The following is a 23774-nucleotide window of genomic DNA, read 5'->3' as shown; positions in this document are numbered from 1 at the left end:
AATTTGGGAACAGGATGGCTGAAACTTTGATTAAGTGATGGTGGTGGTAAGTAGCCGGGGGTGGGGTGAGGAGGAAGAGGGGGGGAGTAAGACTGGAAACACTGGAATTAGACTGAAAGAGCCAAAGGTGTTTTTTAACGCATCCTGTATATGAAAGAGAATGTTTGATTTCAACATTTCTATAACCAAGTAGCAATACCAACAGGGAATCTATCAACAAACAAAAAAAAAAAACAAACAATAAAAACCCAGACATTCCCCCGAATAAATCCAGGACTGAAACATCTTTCTTAGAATTCAACTATTAGCAACTCAAGGAACATTTCTCTATCGAAGTATGTATTTACCTGCCTGACAAGTGAAAAGTGGCCTTAAAAAGTTAAAGCATGTTTTCCCACAAATCTCAGAGCTGCTTTTACTAGTACTCAAATACTAGATACCATTACTTTGAATAGGAAACATAACATAATGACCCTGACACACCCATACATGTGTTGTGTCTATTTTATATACACATACCCATACGCAAATTACACATACATACAACTATACACACACTGAACTAGAAGTGTGCTGCTAAATTCATTCAGTCAACACATACTGAGTGAACTGGTACCACGTTCCAGGCACTCTTATAGACACCGATGCTGCTCTACTCCTTCATCTTTCTCCCTCCCGCCTTCTTATTCTTTTTTTCTACAGCCAACTTACACGTTGATGAAAACAATCCAATGTAAAGGGCGAAATCAAAGATGAGAGAGGGAGTAATCTCTCTACTTCGTGAAGCCCAACTATCGAGTGAGTCACACTCAACGAGTATCAGGAGCCTGACTGTTCTAGTAATTTCGGAACCCGGACTGGGATGCTTTCCCTTACTTCCTCTAACAGCTGGTCAAAGTGGTGAAAGGCCTTTCTCATCACGAGCAGATTGAGACTGTTTTAAGGACGCCAGCAAATCACCAGAGCCCCGTCCACACGTCCTCCCACTCCGTCAGCCCCCAAAGAGAGCTCGCAAATCACCAGCAACGTTCCCAGCACACATATCCGCACAGCCCCGCGCCTGGGCAAGCTGACACTTACAGGATATCTCAGTTCGAGTGGGATGTGGGAAGCTCAGGGGAGGAAAGGAACGCGGACCACTGGTGTGGAACCTGCGGGGAAGGCTCATATCGCCCAGCCCATAGCGACCCCCCCCCCCCCGCGACCGAGCTACTCACACTTTGTACGGCAGCCGCGGGTCCGACGTCAGTGTAATCTTAAAGGAAACCTTCGACCTGTGGAAGAGAGCGGGAGAGTTAAGGTCGGGCAGCGGGACGGGGGACTGGGGCGGGTGGAAAGCAAACACTTACATGGTGCTGCCGGTCTGGACACGAACCTCACTCCAACTCCGTCCACCAACCTCACTTCCTCTGCGGCGTCTGGCCCTACTCAGGTCCACGTCTCCCGCGGCAAGCTGGGGTCCTCCAAGGTTGCTGGTGTCCAAGGCACTGCCTGAAAAATCGGGCCCAGATGCTCACGCTGGGCGGCGCCTACAAGCTACAGATAGCTACTGCTTTTTCATGTATATCTCTGAAACAAAATTGCGGATCGTTTGGAATGAATGTTCTTCTAATTGCATTTATTTTCTTCTGTATTTTCAGACAGGCACAGACAGAGACAGCAGGACTCCAGGTCCCAGCTTGCCGGTTGGGTCGGAAGTAAGGGTCCCGGGAGGCGGGCGAAGAGCGGGGCGGTGGGCGGGGCTGGAGGCGGGCGCTCTCCCAAGTTGCCGAGGCAACCTGAGCGCGGAGAAGCTCGATTGATGCACTAGAAGTTGGAATCCTCACCTGGCTTTAATATTAGTATTTTATGCCTGTCCAGCAACCTAATCATGTTATATCTTGTAGATTTCTCGTATTTTTTTCTTTTACATTTTAAATTTCAACAGCTAAGGGACTTATCAAGCTGGTGAGAGAAAGACAAGATCCCTGCACTTGAGGAGTCCAGTTGAGAAGATTAATCCATGAATAGATTTCAATAGTTTGTTATGTGGGTCTAATAGGATTAAACCAGGGAACTAGGTTGCCTATCACCGGTCACATTTATTCAGCTTAATAAAAAATTTGAATCCTTTCTTTGTGTCAGGCACTAAAGCTAAACGATGGGTATGCCGGGATGAGTAAGGTAGGTAGGTGCCAACCCTCTAGGATCTAATAGTCGCAGGTTCTCATATAGTGAGGGAAGACGACTGTACGTCCTCTAAATTTTATTACAAATCTAAGCATCTGTGTCTAGAAGACAAACATTCTCTTACAATGTCTGTGATTCCCTCTTTAAGAAACATTGCAATAAATAGACAAAATGGGAAACACGTAGGCACTAATATAATAGAAAAAAATTGTTAATATTTAGTATATTATGTTAGATTCTTAAGGAGAGATATCTAAGAGAGGAATAGGGAAGCAACTGTAGTGGGAGTGCTGAAAACCAATTTCATCTTTGCCATAATTTTGCAGCAGACTACTTTTCTATGGTGGTATCTCCCCAGGCAGAGAGAGATGATTCTGACAGTGGGAAAGTAAGCCTTCAATATTCTCATGACAGTCATTGTCTTATTCACTTTTTAAAATGTAGGTCTTGCCATATATGTAGAAGGATGGAGGCAAATGTCGATTGATAGATTTGGGGATCAGCAGTCATAGCATTAATAGCTGAAACTATGGGCTTTGTTGGTATGACTAAGATTTTTGAGAATAGCAGTAGGGAGAAAACTACTGATTGTGTCTACCTGGTGTCTGCTAGCCAAACAGCAATGAAGAATTAGAGTACATACATACAATCTCTATTTCTAAGAATACATGTCATATGTTTTTAAACAATATTTACATCTTGATATTTATAGTTTTGTTTCTGCTCACATATAAAAACATGGGGTAAAATCCTGAAAAGACAAACATGTTTTGATCAGCATTTTTATTGTATGTGTAAAAATAGTGAAGACAGGATTCAACCTCAGGCAGTGTGACTTCAGTTCACATTTAGCTGCCTCTTCAGAAAATATGTTAATATATTATAACAAAAGTATACTGGAAAAACATTGTGTTCCCAAAATACATTGACAAATACATGTTCCTGAATGTTTAGATTTCTTTCTCACCTCCGTCCTCTCACTCTCCTCCCCATAAGTGTGTCTCCTCAGTCATAGCATAATTTCTGCTTGTTTCATTTTATGCATAAAAAATGGTAAATGAATCCATTAATACTCAGTATTTACTCTTTTTTTAACATTGCTAATACATTTAGCAAAATTTGGCAAATATTTTAACAAAAGAAGGACCTTCTTATTTACTGAAAAGTTAAAGTGTTGAAATATATTTAATGACTGTAAAGAGAAGCAAACTCTGGATTTTAGGAGGTTATTGGCAAATGTAACACTTTAAGACAACAAACAGCATAAGTGGACTAACATGTTTTGGAAGGGGCCCAATTAGTATCATGTAGAGGCAGAAATGATTGTAGACGTGCACAGTGTGCCCATATTAGAACTCATTAAATGTCAATGAAACATGCCAATATTCTGTTTGCAAAAGCATGTAAAGTTCTCATTATTAGAAAGGAATTGGAGGGAAATTAAATTTACTTAAGGACAAAAGAAATTTGCTAACAGAGTCATAAAATTCTTCTTACCAGTTATTTTTGTAGCCACATTTAAATAAAATAGAAAACATGCCAGATTTATTTTTATTTTTTATTTTTTGGGTCTTCATTGCTGCACGTGGGCTTTCTCTAGTTGTGGCGAGCAGGGGCTACTCTTCGTTGCGGTGTGCGGGCTTCTCATTGTGGTGGCTTCTCTTGTTGCAGAGCACGGGCTCTAGGCACATGAGCTCAGTAGTTGTGGCTCGCGGGCTCTAGAGCACAGGCTCAGTAGTTGAGGTGCACGGGCTTAGTTGCTCCGCGGCATGTGGGATCTTCCCAGACCAGGGCTCGAACCCGTGTCCCCCTGCATTGGCAGGCGGATTCTTAACCACTGCGCCACCAGGGAAGTCCAACACGTCAGATTTGGAGGCCATTTTTTTTTTTTTTTTTTGTCTTTCTAACTTTTTCACCCTAATTTGACTGTATTTATAATTATGACTAAGATCACCCGATAGTCAAGGTTTTTAATCCTGGAAGGTTTACACTGGGATAAAACTTAGGAGCTATTTGTAATGAGGTGGATAGACCTAGAGTCTGTCATACAGAGTGAAGTAAGTCAGAAAGAGAGAGACAAATACCGTATGCTAACACATATATATGGAATTTAAGAAAAAAAAAATGTCATGAAAAACCTAGGGGTGAAACAGGAATAAAGACACAGACTTACTAGAGAATGGACTTGAGGCTATGGGGAGGGGGAAGGGTAAACGGTGACAAAGCAATAAAGAGGCATGGACATGTATACACTACCAAACGTAAGGTAGATAGCTAGTGGGAAGCAGCCGCATAGCACAGGGAGATCAGCTCGGTGCTGTGTGACCGCCTGGAGGGGTGGGATAGGGAGGGTGGGAGGGAGGGTGACGCAAGCGGGAAGAGATATGGGAACATATGTATATATATAACTGATTCATTTTGTTGTGAAGCTGAAACTAACATACCATTGTAAAGCAATTATGCTCCAATAAAGATGTTTAAAAAAAAAAAAAAAAAACTTAGGGTCTTCTACTCCAAACACTTTATATTACAGGAAACAAATTGTAGGCTGACCAATTAATAATAAATGGATATTTTTAGAGAGGTTTAATTTGGTCATTTTTTTCCTGTTATTTTTCTTTCCCCTGCAATCCTCTAGCAGGTCTTGGTATTATTGGGGCAATGATAATAATAATAGCTCAAAATTCATCAAGATTTACTGTGTGCTGGGTATTATGTTAAGCATTTAGTATAAGTGGAATCACAAAATATAGACTTTAAACCTTCATAGACCTTGGCTGTAGGTTATAATTCAATGACAAGAAGCTTTATGCAAAGAGGAGAATGATCTGGTAGACAGAAGTATGTGAAAATATGTAAATGCTGTGTTGATCCTAAGGTAACTATTATAAGGTTAGGGAGTGTTTACATCCTTGTATGCCCGAGAACAAAGAAATATAGGTAAGATTAGAGCCTAGAAAGGCTAGACAATGGCCTTAGAGGTGATACAGCTTAAAATGTGCTGCCTCTGATTATTATGATTACATACCCTTCCCAAATATTTCCTGAAATTTAATGAGAAAAGAAAGGAAAATAAAATGAACAAGGTTTTCTAAAAAGGTCATTGTTTGACTATAAGCCTTGTAGATGTGAGAATCACAAAACTTGCAATATTTTAAATACAGAAATTATAAAATACCTTTATTACAAAAAAGCACTTTAAATTGTATGAAGTAGGAATTTACCAGTGCTGCATAATTAAATTTTCTCTCTAAATACTATGTGAATTATTTGTTTAATGGGAATATACTTGTTGGAGAAATTAAAGTCACCTCTCACAGATCTATTCCAACCACAAGATTGTGTTTTTTCTACATACATATTTACTCATTTTTATCCTTCCAGTAGCTCTATGAGGTCAGTACTAGTAATACTCTATTTTCAGGAGGGGAAAGTAGCAGAGAAAGTAAATAGTTTATCCCAAGTTTAAGTAAGTGGCTGAAAGGAGATTGAACTCAGATATCTGGTATTAAAAACTGGTTTTTAATCACTGTAAGAGGTTAAGGAGCTAAGTCATATCATTAACTAGTGGCAAACAATTCTTTGAAATAGGAAATATTGTTATCCTTATTTTACAAATAAGGAAGTTAAGACACAAAGGCACTAAATAATTTTTTCAAGGTCACACAGCTGATTACTATTAAATATTAATATTATTAGTATTATGTTAATTTGATATTGTTGGTCTTAAATATATTTGAAAATTATTTATGACTCTCTTGCCTAAACAGATCAAGAAATAGTCATTGATAATACTCTCTTATATTTATACAGCATTTTTTTCCTTTGAAATGTTTTACATTCACTGTCTTATTCAATGTCTAAAATAAAATATACAAAGCAGTCAGGATGTGTACTATTATCTTTTTTAAAATGAAAAAATGGACAAAAGAGGTTATGAACAGGCCTAAGGTCACACACATGGTTTGTGAGAGGATAGTGACAAAACACAGTTATTGATGTTTCTTTACGAAATTCACCTAATTTGACCCTATACAAGTTTATTTTTAGTAGTTACTATTTAAAATACAAATAGTTGAATGGTAAATTCATTTGATGAGCTTCTCAAGGAGTTCTTACTCAATTTTTCTGTCCCAGCACCTAGAAGAGTATCTGGCATATAGCAGCTATTCAATCAGTATTTGTTGAATTAATTAATGTTACTTTAAAAATGTTGTAGATTGGTAATGCTTCCTAATTGCAGTGATGTTTTTACATTCCATTAACTGCGGTCATAAATGTTCTTAACGCAGTAGATTATACACTTTGTTTCTTGCTTTGTTCTTATTTTAGGCTTATCTGCTCAAAGGACAGTCTACTCACTCAATTCACTGCTCCTGCTGAAAGCAGAGGTTAGAAAAGGCTAATTAAAGATTCTTATCAAATATTATTAAATAAAGAAGCCATTTGAATAAAAGATTATGTGAATATCCTCACATGTTCCCACACCATTACTTTGTGTGACATGTTTATTCTGAATCAGAGACCCTGTGCTAGAAATCTCATGACTGATTTTTCTAGGACTATATACTTCTTAGAGATGAGGAATTGCTCATTGATATTAACCTTTCTTGTATGGTTGTGGTGGGAAAGCAGATGTTGTGAGCTGGTAGCAAATGGCCCAGGAGAGTTTGGGGCTTGGTCTGTATAGTACAGCTAAGTGAGTATTAACATTTGGCACAGACACCTGTCGTCCTAATCACACTTTCATGTTTTCTATTGATCCCCTGCAGTCATTCGAGCTTATGACCCTTGGTATAATTGATATGATTTAGGGAAAGCAACCCAGGTGTCAGGCAACTAGAGACCACCCCTATAGCCCAAAGCACACCAGAATTATTCCAACTAGCCAACCCTACCTAAGCTGTTTACCTGGTCCTGCCTTGCCTTTCCTGCAGAAATTCCAATAAAGGCTCTGACCTAGGCTTTCCCCCACACTTCTGCCTCTTAACCCAAACCTGGTGATTTCCATTAGGCCCTGTGTTGTTGGTGTGCCCCCTTCTCTTGAGAAATGTGAATTGAAAAATTTTTAATGGCATTAACCTCTGTGTTATCACTCAGTCACCTCTATAAATGAAAATCCCATGAGTACAATAATTGGTACACTGTGTGATAAATGAGTGAATTTACATTGTCTTTAGTAAAGGAATAACATAATTGATTATCTGGTAAAATTACCAAAATGGATTTCTCGGTTCAGAAAGCATAATGCCAATAATCTCTAATGCAGCCTTTCTAAGATCTCTTTGAAAACACTGATGAAGGTATTAAAAAAAACATGAAAAATGACTGCATAGCAATAGGGATAAACAAACTTAGCCTCCCAAGAATTTGAAGAATTAGATTAAACAAAAATATCATTTTAGCCTTAAAAGAAAATGATGCATTATGGAAAGAGGAAGTTTTGAAAAAGAAAAATGATAAATTCTGAAAATAAAACTATAGTAATTAAACTGAAATTTTAAAGGGCATGAAAAATAGAAATAAAATAAGTTGAAATTGTAATGAGTAAGCTATTGGGTGGGCCAAAAAGTGCCTTCAGTTTTTTAAGTAAAGGTAAAAGACACATTTTTCATTTTCACCAAGAATTTTATTGAACAATGTATTCACACTTTTGTTCCACTACCTTCTGCCATTTTTCAGGCAACTTCATAATTCCATCTTGCCAAAACTTTTTATCTTTTGAGCAAAGAACTTTTCCAAGTACTTTTTACAATCTTCCAGGGAATTGAAAGTTTTTCCATTAAGAGAATTTTGTAAAGACCGAAATAAATGGAAACCAAAGGCGCAATGTCTGGTGAATACGGCAGATGAATCAGAACTTCCCAGCCAAGCTGTAACAGGTTTTTGCCTGGTTATCACAGAAACATGCGGTCTTGCGTTATCCTGATGGAAGATTATATGTTTTCTGTTGACTAATTCTGGACGCTTTTCGTGCTTTCAGTTGGTCTAATTGGGAGCAGTACTTGGAATTAATTGTTTGGTTTTCCAGAAGGAGCTCATAATAGAGGACTCCTTTCCAATCCCACCATATACACAACATCACCTTCTTTGGATGAAGACCAGCCTTTGGTGTGGTTGGTGGGGGTTCATTTCACTTGCCCCACGATCTCTTCCATTGCACATTGTTGTACAGTATCCACTTTTCATTGCCCGTCACAATTTGTTTTAAAACCGGAATGTTTTCATTACGTTTCAGTAGAGAATCTCATGCGGAAATATGGTCAAGAAGGGTTTTTTTTTGCTTAACTTACGTGGAACCCAAACATTAAAATGATTCACTTAACCAAGCTGGTGCAAATGATTTTCAACGCTTGATTTGGATATTTTGAGTATGTCGGCTATCTCCCGCGTGGTATAACGTTGATTGTTCTCAATTATTGTTTCGATTTGATCACTATCAACTTCAACTGGTCTACCCGACCGTGGCGCATCGTCCAGTGAGAAACCTCCAGCATGAAACTTCGCAAACCACTTTTGACACATTTGATCAGTCACAGTATCTCCTCTATACACTGCACAATTCTTCTCGGGCATTTCAGTTGTGTTTTTACCTTTCTTGAAATAATAAAGCATGATATGTCGAAAATGTTGCTTTTTTTCTTCCATCTTTAATATTAAAATGACTATACAAAAGTTCACCAATTTTGATGTCTTTTTTTAAATGCACGTTGATATGACAGCTGTCACATACAATCTAACAAAATTGTTTCGAATGAAGATAAAGACAACTAAGTGCTACTAGAGCCATCTTATGGAAAAAACCGAATGAACATTTTGGCCCACCCAATAAAACTTCTGAGCATAACAGAACAACAGAAACCAGATCTACTCCCCTGCATTACATGACTAGAAAATGAGATAAAACATATGAGACAACTATCTTCAAATATTAGAAAGACAAACAAGGTGAGTTCTATGAATGCCACAGCTTACTGCTTATGGACCACAGCACAGGAGAGAGACTCAAGCAGAGCTCAGTTGTCTCAATGTGTCCAGGAGACCAGAGATTAGAATTTAAGGAGTCAAAGATGGATAGAATTTTCAGGGCAGCAATCAGAGAGGGGAGAGCTGAAGATAAAGTCTGTAAGATATTCAGAGGGTCTTTCACTGAGTTTTCATTTGCATATGCATGAGAGGAAATTCCTCAAGGCTAAGGATAGATGCAGAGGGGGTTGTAACTGAAAAGTAGTAAGCTTAACAACTGCCGGTGCTCACAAAGAGCTGGAAATAATTTGTTTCTACTCAGCAACTGAAAAGACCTTAATACACAGGCCATTAATTAGAATCTTCTAAAGGGTTAGGGTTAGGGTTATGGTTTCTTACTTACTTACTTTAGTAGTAGTAGTAGTAATTCTAAATTAACTATAGGCTAGATGGTGTACTTTACCCACACCAACAAGCCTTAAAAGCAAGCCTCAAAAATTCAGACTGATTCCAAGTAATGTAATTACGTGTCATAACATCACCCTGTACTATTTAAAGGAGTACAACAAAATCTGCACCCAGAAGGTTCAGCATCCAATAAAAAACTAACAGGCATTCAAAGAAGCTGGAGAAAAATCACTCATTAAAAACAGACCAAAATGACAGAGATAGACAATTTGGCAGACGATGATCTCAAACAGTTGTTATAATTACCTCTGTAAGTACAAGAAGATAGAGGAAAATTGAACATGATGAGAAGAGACATGGAATATATAAAAAAGACCCAGATGGAACATCTGTGTGAAAATGACACTATCTAAAATGAAAATCTTACCAGTAATGGTTAACTGATTAGACACTGCAGGAAATTTAGCAATGAAAACTATCCAAAATGAAACACAGAAGAAAAATGAATGAAACATCAATGACCTATAGGAAAATATCAAATATATTTTAGAGAAAGGGTGATATCCAGAAGGTTATGGGTACAAAAATGTTATTTGAAGAAATCATGGATAAAAAATGTTCCAAATCTGATGAAAATTTTAAGTACAGAAATTCAAGAAGTTCAACCAACCTAAGTAAAAGAAATAACAATAACAAAAAAACCAATTTCAACGAGGTACATAAAAATCAAATTGCTGAAAACCACTAATAAAGAAAAAAAAATCTTAAAAGAAATCAGAGGGGAAAAAGCACATTATTCACATAGGAACAAAAACGAGAAAAACAGTCCATTTTTTTGCCAAACAGTTGGCAAGCCAGGCAATAATAGAGTGACATTTTTAATGTACTGGAATAAAAAACTGTCAATCTGGAATTCTATAACTATGAAAAATACCTTTCAAAAATGAAGATGAAATAAAGATTTTTCTCGGCTAAACAAAAGAGCTTTCATGGTCAACAGTCCTGCATTATAAGAAATACTAAAGGAAGTTCTATGGCAGAAGTAAAAAAATGCCAGATACCAGGATGAAATTTGTATCTACACAAAAGAACAAAAAGTGCTAGCAATGGTGGTTATGTAGATAAAAATACAAGAGAGTTTGTCTAACTTTTTAAAGCTCTTTAAAGGATAATTGTTCAAAGCAAAAATAATAAAAATGTCTTGTGGTTCAACATATGCAGAAACAGAATGTGTGACATCACTAGGACAATGAACTTTAAGTAGGTGGGGAGTAGAAGTGTAACCTTGTTATGTCTCTTTCAATAGAAGTGAATGATACAGTATTTGAAAGTAGACTATAACTAAAAGATGTATATTGCAAACAATAGAGTAGCCACTAAAACATAAAATAATTTTAACAATAAACCAGTAATGGATATAAATAAAATCATAAAAATTCAATCAGTCCCAAAGGAGGCAGGAAAAAAGGAAATAAGAAATAAAGAAGTGACCAATGGAAAACAATAAGATGGTAGATTTACCCATTTTACCATGTTGATAATTACATTGAATGTAAGTGTTCTAAACACAACAATAACGATGCAGAGATTAAGATAAACCTCCAAAGAGAATAAAATGGGAACATTTGAGATAACTATACAGAAACCTGCTTAAGAGAGTATATATTTCTTCATGTAAAGGAATTGCTAAATTCATGTGTAAGACTATATAGCCCTAATACAATGCCAGTTAACTCATGAATATGGTTTAAGCTTTTTGGGGGGAGGAATTTACACAAACGTTAGAGAATGAGAAATCTGAAAACTTGGAAGGAATGCAATTGTTGTTTTGTTTTGTTGTGATTTTCAGCATCATATCTGTTAAGAATTGGGTGGTGATCACTTTTACAGTTTTAGATTTTGCCTGTAGCTAAGCAGGAGAAAAAAGAAATAGTTCATCTGTTCCATTGTTGGGATACTTTCCAGATATGTTGAATACCCGAGGCAAGGCTGTTGATTGAGAAAAGCTTCTAAAATTGAAATTTTTTGGACTTAGCATTTCTTGACCAGCTGCTTGGTAGCTAATGGGTGATAGATTCAAAGATTTAAAGATTTTCTGAAGGACTTTTTTTTTTTTTTGGTAACAAACAGATTTAAACATTTGGCTTAATAGTATAATTTAGACTGAATATATGTGACACAAAATGAATTTTAATTTATTTTATATTCTAGGAGCTATGGAAGTGTGGTCTAGCAGTCTGAGATTAGGAATGCAAGCCAAAATCACTGAAATTCTTTGGCTATAAACATATTAATTGCCTTGCCTTCTAACACTTTCTTATTTTCTTTTTTTAAATTTTCATCTTTCCTGAATGTTACAAAATTTAATTTCTTCTGCCCTGAAAAATTTTAATGTGGATATAATCACAATTCCAAATTTTCCTTCTCAAAATTTTAATGAAATTTCTCTCCATTTTGGAATCCGAAAATGACTCACAATTTTCAGAGGAATGAGGCTACAGTTCTTGACTTGTTCATAAGCTTTTTTGTTTGTTTGTTTGTTTGTTCTTTGTGGTACGCGGGCCTCTCACTGTTGTGGCCTCTCCCGTTGCGGAGCACAGGCTCCGGACGCGCAGGCTCAGCGGCCATGGCTCACGGGCCCAGCCGCTCCGCGGCATGTGGGATCTTCCCGGACTGGGACACGAGTCCGCCTGCATCGGCAGGCGAACTCAACCACTGCGCCACCAGGGAAGCCCGAAGTTGTGTGTTTTTAAGAATAAAAATATATTCGAAATCTGTCTGAAACATGATGACATCTAAAAACATGCCTTGGACTGCATTTTAGTATGTAAATTTTCTGAAAATAGTAATATTAGACCAATGAGAACTAGCCAGCGAGAGGAATTATGACAGAGCAGCTTCACGGACTCTGCTGCCACCAGACCCAGCATCCATTTCAGTGTGTGTTCCATTCTGGCACCTTCCCTGACCAAGTGGCTTGGGAGCTAGCACTTTAAGTGCTCTAATTCATACAATAAATATATTATATATCTACACCTGTCGTCATCCAAAATGGAAGCCTGGAGATCTGAAGATAAATTTAGGATATTGGTAATAAGGGATGGATACGGCAGATATAGAACAAATACAAAATATATACACACAGCAGAAGTGTACACATTATAGAAACAAGCCAGTTTGAATTTTTAAACGGAGGCAGTTAGCATAGTGAGATTTTACATTACTTAGTGATGGAAAATGCCTAGTTGTGTTTTAGTGTACTCTGAATAAACCACACATTGTTCCTACAAAGAACCAGAAGCTGAAGGTTTCAATAACCAGGGAAAAGGGAATGAGGGAACTCATGTGACTTAATCATATGCAATCACATTATTCCTTTTTCTTTCATTGACACAATAAACGGTATGTGGACACTTGCTCTGCTCAGTTTCTTTGCTGGGATTATTAAAACACATACAAGCACAAATAGAAATGCAACAAAACTCTATTTTAGGTTCCTTTCAAGGAAGTTCTTGACAAACCCACTATGTAGCTTCCTATACATTTGGAATAAGATGTAATGAAAGAGTTTTATAAGAGATGAGGGTGGGGAGAACAGAAAAAGTTTGATGGAGAAAGAAGCTTATGTACAGAAGCGTTGATGTTTTCATTATTACACTGAATGTAGGGATTTTATTAACTATTCACTTGTTAATATAATTGTATTTGATAGAGTATATATACTGTTACAGTATAATTTCTAGTTCAGATCATGGACCCTAAAAAACATGTTAAAACTATATATGTAAAAGAAATTATTTTTTTACATCTTTATTGGAGTATAATTGCTTTACAATGTTGTGTTAATTTCTGCTGTACAACTAAGTGAATCAGCTATATGCATACGTATATCCCCATATCCCCTCCCTCTTAAGCCTCCCATCCACCCAAAACTATATATTAAACATCTGTTTAATAACATTGTTCTGGAATGAAAACCATGAAGTGTTAGATAAAATTCCTGGCCTTAAAAATTGCTATTTGTTAGAGATTCAAAACATACACCTTAAAATATAGAATAGAACGTGTTTTTTTAAATGATGGACTAGTTACCATAGTTTGATATTACAAAGGATCTTTCTAACCTTTTCCCTATTCCTGAATTGCCTTCTTTCTTTTCTGTTCACATTTACTTGTGATATTTTTTCCATCAATCAATTTGAGAAAGGTGACTGTCACTCTGAAAACGGTTCTAGTACTTTCTAGCAGAAGTTGCTGCCTCCAAAAAAAGCATTTTCCACAATATAAATGTAAGTGCATCCATTTCCCTTTCTTTCTTGCATCTTCAAATCTCATTTTTTCCAGTCCCTATCCCCAGCCTGCAAATGTTCTCAGATCCCTTTCATTCTTAAACTTTTTTTCTGTTCCTAAGAAAAATTTTGTTCTTAAAAAATTCTCAGAACATGCTTTTTGCTTGCTTTCTCCTTGCAATTTCTCCCATTTACTGCCCTCAGTCTTTAAGGAGTGCCATATTCTTGCTGCTTTCATTTTTTCTTCCTTCAGTAATTCTTCAACAAGCGTGTGAATTTCATTCTAGTGAATTTCATTACTCTGTTGAAACTCTTTTCTTGAAGCACAACAATGATCTCTTTTACTTATGACTTCCTCAGTTACAAGTGAGAGAAACTATACTCATCCTAGACAGAAACTATATTCACTTCAGTTACAAGTGACAACAACTATATTCACCTAACAAAACAAAACGAAACTAAAACTAAAACAAAACCAAAACAACACAAACCTACAAAACTGAAGCTACCACCGGGGTTAAAATGTGTTCCCTCTCAGAAAAATCTTTCTTTATGCTGTGGCAGGGTGACCCCTAACACATCGCAATTTATAAGACTTTCGCAATTTTTAAATCCCAGAGAATGATGTCTGATTCCTGATAGCTACTGCTATCACCTGAAAGGGAGAATCCCATTGGTTCGGCTCAGGTTGTGTGTGTTTCTGAATCAATCCCCGTGACCGGTGTCATACTTTTAGGGCTGAACTGAGAGATGGAGTAAGTCCTACTTAATAACCACATGGATTGACCAGAATTACTGTAGCACATGGGAACTGTGGGTCACCAAAGAAAGAGACACACATGGTAGGGGTGGGAATTTATGTCTCACATTCCTACTGAGAGCCCAGGCCTAACGCTTCCTCTCAGCCTCTCCTTCAATCCAGTGACCAACTTCACCTTCTTGGAAACATTCTCCATTAATTTCTATGACAAGATGATTTTTCATTTTCATCACTACCTCTTTGACTGCCTCTTCTTTTTTTTTTCTTTCTCTTTAACACATAGAAAATATCTAAGGGTTTATTCTTGCACATCCTATATTTTCTTTTTATCTCTATCTAAAGTTATCTGCATCAAATTTCTATTATCAGCTCAATGCCATTAACTGCGAAGTTTTAACAATTGTGTATTTGCCAAGACCTTGACCTCTTCATTTGAGTATTTGGAGAGTCTAGTAGGCTCTCCAAACCCATAATTATCAAACCCAAATTTGGAATCTTCCTCTTGTAATGTTTGCCTCTTTTCTATATTTTCTTATCTTATTGAGAAGAATTGTCTAACATTCGGTAAGAAATTTTCAAGCTGTCTTAGGTATACTCCTCCTTTACTTTGAGGTCATCAACCTTCCCTTACCCATCTGATCGAGGAGGGAAAGGTTAATGTTGCCTGACACGGTTATGTGAGCTTTTTTACAGAAGGATAAGTCATTTTTAAAACATATAAAGTCATTTGTGACAAGGAGTCTGGCAAGGTAGAGGATATTCTAGGCAAACTAATCAGCATGAATCAAGATATTGAATTATTCATTATGTTCAGAGAATCACAATTACTTCATAGGACTAAAGCATATGTTGCTTTAGTGGTTGAGGCCAAAATGGTAGGCGTGGAGCTGAACTCTGATGAGCCATGTCTGCCACGCTAAAGAGGTTGAGCTTTATTCTGCAGGCAGCAGAGGAAGAATGTTATAAAAACGATGCTATTTAGTTTTTGTTTCTTAGGATATCTTATAGCAGAGAACTATTCCCAATTACTCCCTCCCATCCTGTGGGACATTGCTGTCATCCACTTAACCTATCTTTATGCCATAATTACCTAATACATTGTTATTTTTTATTATTACTTTACAGTTATTTTTAAATCAGTGAAGAATAAAAATAAAAGATACTATTTTATTTTTATTTTTGCCTTTTCCAATGTACTTCCTTTTTTTATATAGACCCAAGTTTCTGACTAAGTTTTCCTTCTGCCTGAAGGATTTCTTTGAACATTTCTTGTGGAGCAGGTTTGTGGGTAATGAATTCCCTCAGTTTTGCTTTTCCAAGAAAGCCTCTATATCTCCTTCATTTTAGAAGAATAATTTCACTAGGTACAGAATTCTAGGAAATTGATTTTTTTCTTTCAATGCTTTAAATATTTCATTCATTTTCTTCTTGTTGCTTTGGTTTCTGACGAGAGGTTGGTTGTAATTTTTAATTCTTGTTCTTCTGTATATAAAGTATTTTTCTCCTCTGGTTTTTTTCAAAATTTTACCTTGCTTTTGATTTTCTACAGTTGGAATATGATATGTATAGGCATATTAAAATATTTTTTTGTTTATTTTGTATTTATCTTGCTTGGTGTTTTCTGAATTTCTTAGATCTGTGGTTTGGTGTTTGCCACTAATTTTGGAAAGTTCTCAGCCATTATTACTCCAACCATTTCTTCCACATCGTGCTCTCTTTCTTCTCCTCCTGGTATTCTGGTATTCCAACTACAACTATGGTACGTATACCTTTTGAAAATGTCCCACAGACCTTTGATCTTGGATGGTCTCTTCTGTTTTTGTTTCTGTAATTAAAAAAATTAAATACAGGTGCAATAGCAAATGACGTGTAGTATTATCTCATGGAAAAATGTGTAACTATATAAGGTTTATGAGATGATTTTCTATACCATACAGAAGCTGAGTCCTATTTTTATTCATTGAACAGCAGATAAAATGTACTAGTAATCAACTTCTGCATGTTGGTCTGCTTTTCAGAGGAGAAATTTCCTAATTTGCAGGTGCCATTCATGTGAGTGGTATTACGTTGAAGAATTGTGGATGAGGTCCTTTATGCTTTGATTGTTTAGTCGTATCACAGACTTATAAGAAATAACTAATAACAATTTTAGGTGAAGAAATCATCTCCCGTATGTTTACATTAATTCCTAGATTTTATATATGAGATAAATAAAACTTGGAGAAATTTGATGACTTGTCAAAATTTCAGAGGAGATGAGGAAACCTAGATTTTTTTTTTAAACAGGTGGATTGACATTTTAATTTTTTTAAATTGAGATATAATTGTCATATAACATTGTGTAATTTTAAGTGTACACCGGTTGATTAGATACATTTATGTATTGTAGTATGATTACCACCATAGCATTAGCTCACACCTTATCACTTCACATAATTCTTTCTGTTTTTTTTGTGGTGAGAACAATTAAGATCTAGTTTCTTAGCAACTTTGAAGTTTTTAATACAGTATTGTTGTCTATAATCACTATGTCGTGCATTGGACCTCTAGGAATTATTTATATACTAGATGCAAGTTTTTACCCTTAAACAACATCTCCCCTACACCCTCCCCCCAAACTCCCACCCCTGCTAACCACCTGTTATTTATACATTTGGCTTTTTTCAATATTCCACGTATAAGGAATATCACACAGAATTTGTCTTTCTCTGTCTGACTTATTTCACTTAACATAACGCCTTCAAGCTTCATCCGAGTTGTTGCAAACAGCAAGATTTCCTTCTTTCTCATGGCTGAACAATATTTCATTATACACGTATACTGCATCTTTTACATACACACCCATGTTTACTGTAGCATTATTCACAATAGCTAAGATATGGAAACAACTTTGCTGTTTTATCTTTCAGTGCAGAGCTGAGACAGGCAAAAAGCAGCCTGTTATAGTAGAAAAGGCATCTTTTGGAGCCAGGCTGTATGAATGAAAATTTCCAGTTCTTTCATTTGCTAGCTGTTAGGCCTTGAGTGAGTAAACTCAATTTTCTCATCTTTAAAATGGTGAAAAATCATGCCTAATCTTATGACTTTTGGGAAAGATGGGGGGTGATTCATATTTGACATGTAGAGAGTGTTCAATAAACTGTAGCTATAATTATCAGAATCAAAGAACTTACACGTAAAACCGGGTTAAGTATCTTCCTGGTTGCCTGGAAGGATGGTTCACTGCTTTAGTCAAGGATTCTTTGCCTTCAAATAACAGTATCTAGAGAAACTGGCTTAAGAAAAAATAAAATTTTTCTTAAAATTTAAAAGATTCTTGGATGTCTTATGGAATATGATGATTCTACCAGGGCAAGGATTTTGCTGCTTTGTTCTTTGCTATATCCTCAGTGCCAAGGGAAGTGGTTATCAGGCACATAGCGGGCCATAGTTACTGTTAACTACAGAGGAGAGGGGCTACAGCAGTGTTCCTCAACTTTTGTTCATTATCACCCTCCTAAGGATTCTTTTTTAGATATTCTGTTCTAATCATTCTCCTCCCTATGAAATTACATACTAAGGAGCAAGATTTTAAAGCCACAGAAACATGAGATAAATAAACCATTGCTGTTTTAAACCACTATCGTTTAGGGCGGTTTGATTTTTCAGCAAAGGCTAACTGATATAACTTCCCTCAGGAGGGCTTCCTAGATTACAGTGCTATCATTATCCATTTTGATGGCATCGTGGCATACATCATAAATTAGTTCAGTATGTCTTCTAGATGTGGAATTTCTCCAGGCAACTTAAAACACCATCTTTGTAGAATTTGGAGACTTTGTTGATAGCTGATTTGCCGTTCCCTTGTTATCAGTTTTCTCCTAGGTTCTAGCTGCCTGAATTTTTTCATCCACAAGGTTACCTAATTTATTTTTTTTTCATTTTTAAAAAATGTTTATTGGAGTATAGTTAATTTACAATGTTTTGTTAGTTTCTGCTGTACAGCAAAGTGAATCTGTTATACATATACATATATCCACTCTTTTTTAGATTCTTTTCTCACATAGGTCATTACAGAGTATTGAGTAGAGTTCCCTGTGCTATACAGTAGGTCCTTATTAGTTATCTGTTTTATATAGAGTAGTGTGTATATGTAGGATAACCAATCAATTCTGTAGTGCCATCAGAATTGCATCTCAGTAAAGTAACTTCACTCTCTTCATCATTAAGGCCTCACCAGGTTGAGAAAGGTGAGAACAGGTGGTTCTGAGGATGTGGGTTAGAGAGCGTTGCTGTGAGATGTCACTTCTAGACTTATTTTAAAACAGCGGGGAAGGGACAAGAAGTATCTATGAATAGGATAAAAAAATCTGGCAGCAAATGCTTACACACAGAAAATAATATATTATTCAAACAAGAAGCAAACTATCTTACATCCACATAACTGTTGCCTAAAATAGGCTTTCTGTGTTGGCAGTCACCTGCCTCATGCAGTGGATTTATCCATATTCATTCTGTTTTCTTCTCTTCTATAGTGACTTCCTAGTAGAGATTTTCCCAGCTTACATTGTCCTCTGATTTGTAGTAATAGAGTTCTCTCTCCCAGCTCCTAGTCTTTCTAGGTCATAGCTTTGTTTCTGCTCCGTATTCATCTCCCATATTGGATTTCAACCATGTCTAAGCTAGTACACTTGAGATAGGTTATGTATCTAATGCCCTGATTAAATCCCAATAAGCAGACATTTCTTGTTCTAGGTCCAGTATCCTAAATTCCTCTTCTGTGACAAGGAGTCATTCTTCATAAACCTCTCTGTCTAGAGCTTTCTTTATAACTTCTGTTCTGTCTAATGCCTTATGGCCAGAACTGTCCATCAGTTCTCAGAGTGCACTTAAAAATCCTAATGTAATTTTCTCTGGAAATCAGTCCTTTTAGGCAGGTCCTATCCTTATAATAAGCTCCTTCAAGCTGCTTCCTTGATCACATTACCTCTAGTAGTTGCCAGTGTTTATTCTCCAACCTAGATAGATTTTCTGGAATCAGGACAAGGATACTTATTTGACTACAAAATTACTGATTCTGCTTGTATATTCCTGCTGCTGTGACCAAAATTGATCAAATTATGATAACATTTCCTTAGAAATTGTTATAAACCTAAGACTATTCTTCCACCTTCTTTCCGGTTATTATAATTTGGACAGCCAACACCACTCTTTACCTTGGCAATATCCTTGACATGCATCACAGATGAAGGTGGTTGAACTTGAAGTCTAAAGTATGTACATGAATATTTCCATCTGAGACATCGTAACTACTATTAAACTGTAGCTTACTTTACTCTCTAGCTTTTGTTTGGTCCGATATTATTTTGCATTGTTTGCTACCAAGGCCTATTTTTAATTAGCTTCTATTAATTTCCTATTCAGATTTTATAATTATACTTCAGCAGACTCTGATGTGAAATTTGCTTTGTTTGATTCTATGTATTTAACAGGATAAATGTTTTTAAATGCTTTTGTTAATCATTAAGTTAAATGATTAAGTAAAGCCACTTAGTGGTAGTTATTTAAAGGCTACTAACATTACTGCATATTTTTTTTTTTTTTAGTATGTTTTCCTTTTCTTCTTAGGTTTAAACCACCAAAAAGGAATAAATGACATGTTTTGGACTCTGTGTCAGCTTAGAAATTGTAAGAAGAAAGTAAAGATTTTGACAACGAACCCTTTTCTGAACTTCAAGATTGAGGGTTTTTTTCTCCATAAACAGCAACAAAATAACCATTGAAGTCTGTCAAAGTAAGAAAACTGATTTTAAAAGAAAATATAATTATTTCTGAATAAGACCCTAAATCTGGATAAACTTAAGAATATACACTTGTTGAAACAGTCATCCTTTTTTTTTGCCTCTCCTGAATCCCCACTGCAGTATTGCATCATGATAAAGTTATTCCACTGTCTGGTTAGTGTTGTATATAATCATAGGCTCACTCCCGAACCTCCTTCACAGTGAAGTAGGTCCCCTGGTTAGATGCTGTATTGTGTAGGAGTCTATGCCTGTGTACCAGACACTCAATAAGACTCTGGATAGTAGTATTTGCTGTCGACAGTCATAGTTGGAATAGGTTTATCTTCCTGTTTGGATCAACCACTGGCCCTTCCGGTATGAAAGGGACATCATATTGTCAACCCGTCATAAAGTGACTGGCTGTTCTCTTGAGAATCAGGTTTGGAGAAGAAAAAGAAGAAAAGATAGGTTACTTCTGAATATGTTAAGTTTGAGATACCTGTAAGACATTTAAGTAAAGGTCTCATATGGGCAAGTAATTGCATGTGTTTAGAGTTCAGAAAAGAGGGAGTGTGGCAGATCTGAATTTGGAAGTTGAGAGGGATAGTGTTACAATCGAGGAGGTGGATAAGTTCCATTAGGACAAGAGCGAAGACGGAGAGAAGAGGGCTTAGAACAAAGCAATGCAACCTCTTACATTTAGAGGTCAGAGAGAAGCAGCTGCCTTAAGGTACTGAGCAGAGATATTCAGAGAGGTGGTGGGAAGATGACTAAAGCTGGGTGCCACAGAAGTCAAGATAAAGGCCAGAGATTATTGATAAATATGTCAAATATTGCGAAAATTCAAGAAGAGATTTGTAAATGGTTCACTGAATGGTAGCATGAAGACCACTGGTGAAGCTAACAAGAGGTGTTCAAGTGGAACGGGGAGACCAGGACTCATCAGAGCAGGTTAAAGAGCAAGTGAGATGCGAGAAAAAGGAGTCAAAACAGTAACTGCACAGCCAACTCAAAAAGTTCTCTTGTGAAGGGGAGTAGAAAGATATGAAAATGGAGTGAAATGGGTGTAGGCTCACGAATTTTGCTTGAGGAAGGGAATTATAGCATATTTGAATGACAGAAGGGATCAATTAAACAGCAAGAATTTAAAGAAGAAAGACAAAAATGTGTAGCTCTTCGTGGATTTTGAGAGGGATGAGATGACGGAACCAGAGATGCACGTGGAGCGGTTTTCATTTGATAGAAAGTATACTCGTAAAAACATCATCGTTAATTGAACAGAAGTAATCACAGTTTGCAGGGTCCTGTATATTCTTTTTTTAAAAAATTTTTATTGGAGTAGAGTTGCTTTACAATGTTGTGTTAGTTTCTACTGTACAGCAAAGTGAATCAGCTATACGTATACATATATCTCCTCTTTTTTTGGATTTCCTTCCCATTTAGGTCACCACAAAGCACTGAGTAGAGTTCCCTGAGCTATACAGTAGGTTCTTATTAGTTATCTATTTTATACATAGTATCAATAGTATATATATGTCAATCCCAATCTCCCAATTCATCCCACCGCCCCCCCCCCCGCTATCCATATGTTTGTTCTCTACGTCTGTGTCTCTATTTCTGCTCTGTTAAGATCATCTATACTGATTTTTTTCTAGTTTAGAGTTATATTCTTTAAGGAAGCAGGTTGGAGGGTGACTAAATTGTTGTAAGGGATTCGATAAGAGGTGAATGAAAAAGCTGTGCTCCTGAACTAGAAATCAAGAAATTTAAAATTTATTATTACATCGGGACTTCAACATTCTATGTTCAACTTCTTCATCTAAAGACCAGGAGTTCTTTAGTATTTTCTGAGCCTCTGCTCTATGCTCAGTCTTGGGTTATAGCTATATTTATTTTGGTTTACTTACTTATGGCAGCCATAAAGCAGAGCTATTGATCTCTTTATTTTATGGGTGAATAAAACGAGGTAAAGAGACAATAAGTTACCCAAGGTCATAGGGCTAAAAAGGAGGCTAAGAAGAACTAAAAATGTACGTCTGCATGATTCTAGTTCCATGTCTACATTACAGGAGTGCTGAAAAATATAAACATATCATAATCAGTTAAAGAGCCTTATACTCTTTTCAGAAGAAAGTCCCATTATGTGCTTAAGATAATTTTTTAAAATATGGTAATAGCTCCACTATTATATCTTTCATGTATAGCTTGAAAATTTATGTAACTGGAGACAGGAGTAAAAAAAAGTCATCTGCAAATATTCAGTATTTCTTGCACAATTTGCATTAACTCTATTTTCCAGAGCCGTCCCTCCTCTAGTCACAGCCATCTGGTTTCCTTCCAAATCCTGCTCTCTCAATAAAGCTGAAGGAACAAACTGAGCTGCCGGGAGCAAATCAATTTCTCATTATCCTTAATGTGTGAAGACGAGACTACTGACAGCGATCGCAGTCTTTGTCTGATTGGTTGAAAACTCGTGTTTACATAACAGAAAATGTTTTCATGTAGAAGAGAAGGAATGGGCATACATGACTGTGGGATGCTGTGCCTTAATATGGGAACTGATTCCTCTCAACATGTAAACTTGGCATTTCTCTGTGTAGAGGGCTAGGGGGCCTCTTTCTGAGAATGTGGAGGGATTTGAAAGACATGTGTACTTATCAAATTCTTCAGAGTGCTTGAGAGAATGTGTCCAGCAGAATTTAGAGGTGGGAAAATAAAAGCAAGGAGGGCGAGATGTACAAAGATAAAGAGCCCCACTCATCCTCCCTCCCTCCCTCCCTTCCTTCCTTTCTTTCTTCCTTCCACCAGTACTCACTATGCAACGCACTGTACAAGATACTGTTGTTGACCAGTGGGAAAAAAGAGATAAGGCTCCTATTCTCATAGAATAAACATTCTAGTGGAGGAAGACATAATACAAACACATTCAAAAAATGAGAAGATGCCAGTGGTAAGTACCATGTGGAGAGGTAAAATAAGTTCTTGTGATTGAATATGGCTGGATGACTTCATTATTTTGGTGGTTATGAAAGGCTTCTCTGAGGAGGTGACATTTAAGTGAAGAATGCACTTACAGGAATAACTCAGCTGTGCACAAATGAGGTAGAAGAGTGTTTCAGGCAAAGAACCAGTGCAAAATTCTGAGCAAACTTTGGAGCTGGGAATGACAGAGAAAGTAAGTGAAGGTGCCCATAGCTTGTAGAGAGTGGGTAGATAGGATGAGATGAAATTAGAGAGATTGGCAGGGAACAGATCTCATGGGGCTCTGCAGAACAGAGTAAGATGTCTACTTTTAATTCTATTTGTATAGCAAACCTTTTGGGAAGTTCTAAGTAGAAAAAGAAAGTAATCTGTTTTACTCTAGGAGATACGTGGGGAACGAATTCTTGGGATGCAGGAATATAAGCAAAAAGGACCTGT

At 36.7% G+C, this 23774-nt stretch overlaps 1 protein-coding gene and 1 long non-coding RNA gene across 3 annotated transcripts in view; one reads left to right on the top strand and one right to left on the bottom strand.

Annotated features, from left to right (window-relative positions):
• UFM1 (ubiquitin fold modifier 1) overlaps positions 1 to 23774 on the bottom strand; it is a 163824-nt gene that overhangs the window by 139972 nt on the left and 78 nt on the right. Inside the window, exons 2-3 of one of the 2 annotated variants that reach the window (XM_060287709.1) lie at positions 1350 to 1491; positions 1218 to 1274 (exon numbers count right to left, since the gene is read on the bottom strand). In XM_060287709.1, coding sequence (XP_060143692.1) covers positions 1218 to 1274; positions 1350 to 1351 — 59 coding nt within the window. In that variant the 5' untranslated portion in view covers positions 1352 to 1491. Of the gene's footprint in view, positions 1 to 1217; positions 1275 to 1349; positions 1492 to 23774 lie in introns of those variants that run through there. The other variant, XM_060287710.2, reaches the window with a different exon arrangement.
• LOC132593816 (uncharacterized) lies at positions 15553 to 23298 on the top strand. The gene is made up of 4 exons (XR_009559691.1): positions 15553 to 15956; positions 16227 to 16351; positions 20200 to 20365; positions 23163 to 23298. It is a non-coding gene; the product is annotated as an uncharacterized lncRNA (long non-coding RNA).

The sequence above is a fragment of the Globicephala melas genome, chromosome 18 (genome assembly GCF_963455315.2).
Source record: "Globicephala melas chromosome 18, mGloMel1.2, whole genome shotgun sequence".
Classification (NCBI taxonomy): Eukaryota; Metazoa; Chordata; class Mammalia; order Artiodactyla; family Delphinidae; genus Globicephala; species Globicephala melas.
The sequence above is the reverse complement of the archived record's forward strand: the minus strand, read 5'-3'. Positions and strand labels throughout refer to the sequence as shown.